Source organism: Pundamilia nyererei, unplaced genomic scaffold (genome assembly GCF_000239375.1).
Source record: "Pundamilia nyererei isolate P.nyererei 1_Seehausen unplaced genomic scaffold, PunNye1.0 scaffold00237, whole genome shotgun sequence".
Taxonomy (NCBI): Eukaryota; Metazoa; Chordata; class Actinopteri; order Cichliformes; family Cichlidae; genus Pundamilia; species Pundamilia nyererei.
Genome location: NW_005187638.1, coordinates 234,268 through 237,562, shown reverse-complemented (window position 1 = coordinate 237,562; position 3,295 = coordinate 234,268). Strand labels below are relative to the sequence as shown.

At 33.9% G+C, this 3,295-nt stretch overlaps 1 protein-coding gene and 1 long non-coding RNA gene across 2 annotated transcripts; both read right to left on the bottom strand.

Moving 5' to 3' along the window:
- Positions 1 to 966: 966 nt before the first annotated feature.
- On the bottom strand, positions 967 to 1,478 carry LOC102192950 (uncharacterized). Its single transcript, XR_312153.1, has 3 exons — positions 1,360 to 1,478; positions 1,213 to 1,268; positions 967 to 1,134 (listed from the first exon to the last, which is right to left on the bottom strand). It is a non-coding gene; the product is annotated as an uncharacterized LOC102192950 (long non-coding RNA).
- Positions 1,479 to 1,661: 183 nt separating this feature from the next.
- Positions 1,662 to 2,723, bottom strand: LOC106456451 (uncharacterized). The gene is made up of 3 exons (XM_013914912.1): positions 2,673 to 2,723; positions 2,225 to 2,533; positions 1,662 to 2,017 (listed from the first exon to the last, which is right to left on the bottom strand). Exons 1-3 carry the CDS (start codon positions 2,713 to 2,715, stop codon positions 1,662 to 1,664), a joined length of 708 nt encoding a protein of 235 aa, XP_013770366.1. The 5' UTR covers positions 2,716 to 2,723.
- Between the last annotated feature and the right edge of the window lie 572 nt (positions 2,724 to 3,295).

Below are 3,295 nucleotides of genomic sequence, written 5' to 3'. Positions count from 1 at the left end.
TAGAACTGTCCAGTGGAGAGTAGTGACCATCTCCCACAAGGATCAAGGCTCAACAATCCCCAGACTGGGACTCATTCTTTCCTTTTTGTCACTATGTAACAAAACTTGGTTTATAATCACTTTATGGAATTCCAGATATTTTGACTGTTGTCGAAGTCTGATTACTGTGATTTTAAAATTGGGTATAACCATAATGACTGACAGAAACTTAAATAAAACCATCAGGCCCCACCTCTGACTTAGATACTTGTAGCTGCTGCCTTTTTTCCCAAGGTACAGCCACAGCATCCAGCACAGATGGGTCACACGCTTGATTTTGCGTAGTTTTTATATTGGATACCCTTCCTGACAAAATGCTCCCATTTATCAGGGTTTAGAACAAGCAGAAAGGTTACACTAGCTTATGACCCATGAAGCGTTTTTGTTTCTTGAATTATTATACTATGAAGCCACTAGGCCTTACCTCTGGAGTAAGGAAAGTCGGCAAGTTTTTACTTTTTTCAGAGTAGCCTAGACTAACTGAGTTATTGTCAAAAATTAAGTTTATTAAATTGAATTTAAGTTCATAGCTAAAAATATACACATACAAGAAAAAATGCCACACTGACTCTGTTTAAGAAATTTAATTAAATAATTAGTGACTTTCTTGTACTGTTGATATTTTGTGTTATATTTTTGTATTAAACTTTATTTACTATCAAACAGGAAACTGTATATCCACTGTAACCACTTTTTACTTTCATTATATTCGTGAAAATAATGTATTCATGTGGATTACAGAGAAACACGTCAATATACTAAATAATATTAAAGAACACAACAACACAGACTAAAACCATTCATAGATGGGATTCATACTGTTTTCATCTCTAAAATAGCTTAATAATATACTTTTTAGTCTTTGCACATAAACTGGAAATACAGTGTCAAAAATATACAAATAATTACATTTCTAACAAACAACAAAAGTGAAATATATGTCCACATTTATGATGCTAGTAGAGCTTAATCCAGCCCAAGAGCCTTGACATCAGTGTAGATGCTCTCTTCCTCTGCAGGTTTTGTATCCTTTGTCCCCGATTTGCTCGCTTTTTTAAAAGTTGGTGCCGAATAAACCAACAAGTCCTCATCTGTCTGAGGAAGCAGCACATGTTAATATTTACACAGGTAAACATGCTGGAAGCTTATGGCTCTGTTTGTCCTTATAATTACCTGCTGATTTTCCTGGTCACCACTTGAAAGTACATTTGTTTGCAGGGCAACTGCATCTGTATTGTCATTTTAAAAAAAAAAGCAGTAAAATTAGGTTATATTTTCCTAGTATTGATTGCTTGATGTGATGGGAGTGACTTTGCTTACCATTAGAATATACATATGAACTCTTCTTTAGCTTCTTGATTGAATAAACTAGACAGGCTATAACAATCAGGCTTATAGCCAAAGCGACACATAACAGATAGAGAATTGTATTGTCCTTCTTTGAACAGCTTTTCTTGACTGCTGACATAAAAAAAAAAAGAAATAATGAAAGTTAACAGTAATTAAAAGTGTTACCAAAAGTATTTTTCAATTATTTGATTAGGCATTACAGGATAGATTAAAAACTAAAATGTAATGAAATGCACAAATCCTCTAATTGCCCCATTATATAAAAATACTACTCAATTACCTTCAGCATCGCCTGTTGTTTTATTTCGAGAAAAAGACTCCATACATGTGGCCACAGCACAGTAATACGTCTGAGAATCAGAAGAGCTGAAGTTTCTGAAGTAGCTGTAGAAACATGTTTTTGTGGAGAGTGCCTCTGAGTTCCTTTCATATTCATCTCCACCATTCACATGAGTATAATTAGAGCCCGGGTTAGATTGATGTGGTTCTGCACTCAAACAGAACACGTTGTCATCTACTGGACATGTTTTATTCTGGAAGTCATGGAGGACCAAACATTGAAGATTGACTGTGTGTTCCTGATGGACAGAATCAGGTGGAGGAGCTGTAGTGAAAGGAGGCTCAGGTCCTAAGTAATTATAAAGAATGTGCAAAATCACTTGTTATTTTAGCAAAATTCAATAAAAAGCTTTGCTTTTGTTTTTATATTAACTATTTGGTGTTCGCATGGCGGTACGCCTATACATACCTCCATGCACAAATGAGCAAACAATCAATGTAAATTTACAAATTTTACAGGAATCTACAAACATTCTTCAGGTTTTTGTCTACTTACCTTGAACTTTTAAGTAGGTTCCATTCAAAAATGTTAGTTCTCGATTTGCTGTTTTCATACAGATGTAAACTCCTGTATCACTCTGCTGTGCTTTTGTAATATACAGATCAAATATTCCAGGATCTGTTACAGTTCTAATGCGCTGATCAGCACTCTGAGAGCTAAATGATCTTCCTAAGATTTTAGGAAAATCTCCAGAAACAAGCTTGAGCCAAAACAAGGTTCCTACATCTCTACGTGGGCACGTCAGGTTAATATTCTCCCCAACGTAAACAGTCTTTGTCTCGAAAGTCTGTTCATCTGAGCAACCTGACCAAAAACAAAAAACAAAAAGGGAAAAAAATCAGTCCACTCAGTCATCATTAATTTTGTTTGTCCTTTTAAATTTCTTAAATTTCATTACTTTAAATATATATTTGCTGTAAATATTATCTCTCCATATACTTACGACCAACATTGAGCATCAGGAATAAATAAAACATAACCCTCATTTCTGGTGTTTTGACTTGATACTGCTGTAATAAAAACGTAATTTAAATGATCCATCTAAATATAATCATATGAAGTGGGAGGAAACACTTTCAGTGCAGTCTGATTGGCTTCTCGTTTCGTTGGTTTTTCACTGCATTACCGTAGTGGAAACAATATGAACCATCTTTCCAACCTAAGCACATGAAACAACACCAAATGTAGGTTGTGTCATTTCATATTTAGGACTTGTTGTGGGTTTCTCAAAATGAAACTTACAGAAAGAATACATGAAAGCATAATTTTGACTCTCAGCTGGAAAGAAATGTGCAAAAACATTTTTTATAACTTTCATATTGAAATTCACATTGATATTGAAACTAAAGAGCCACAATTATATTTCCAAGTGAAACACATGAACATTTTAAGACCCAAAGACTAAAAACTAACAACATTTTAAATCATTAATAAAAGTTATCATTTGATTATTGATTACAGGTTTTGCAGATTGAAATTGTCTGCAAAAAACATGTTTTCTAGTCTAATTAAGGTTAACAATACATGTTGATTATGCCTAGCTAAACAACCAAATAAAGTTGTGAT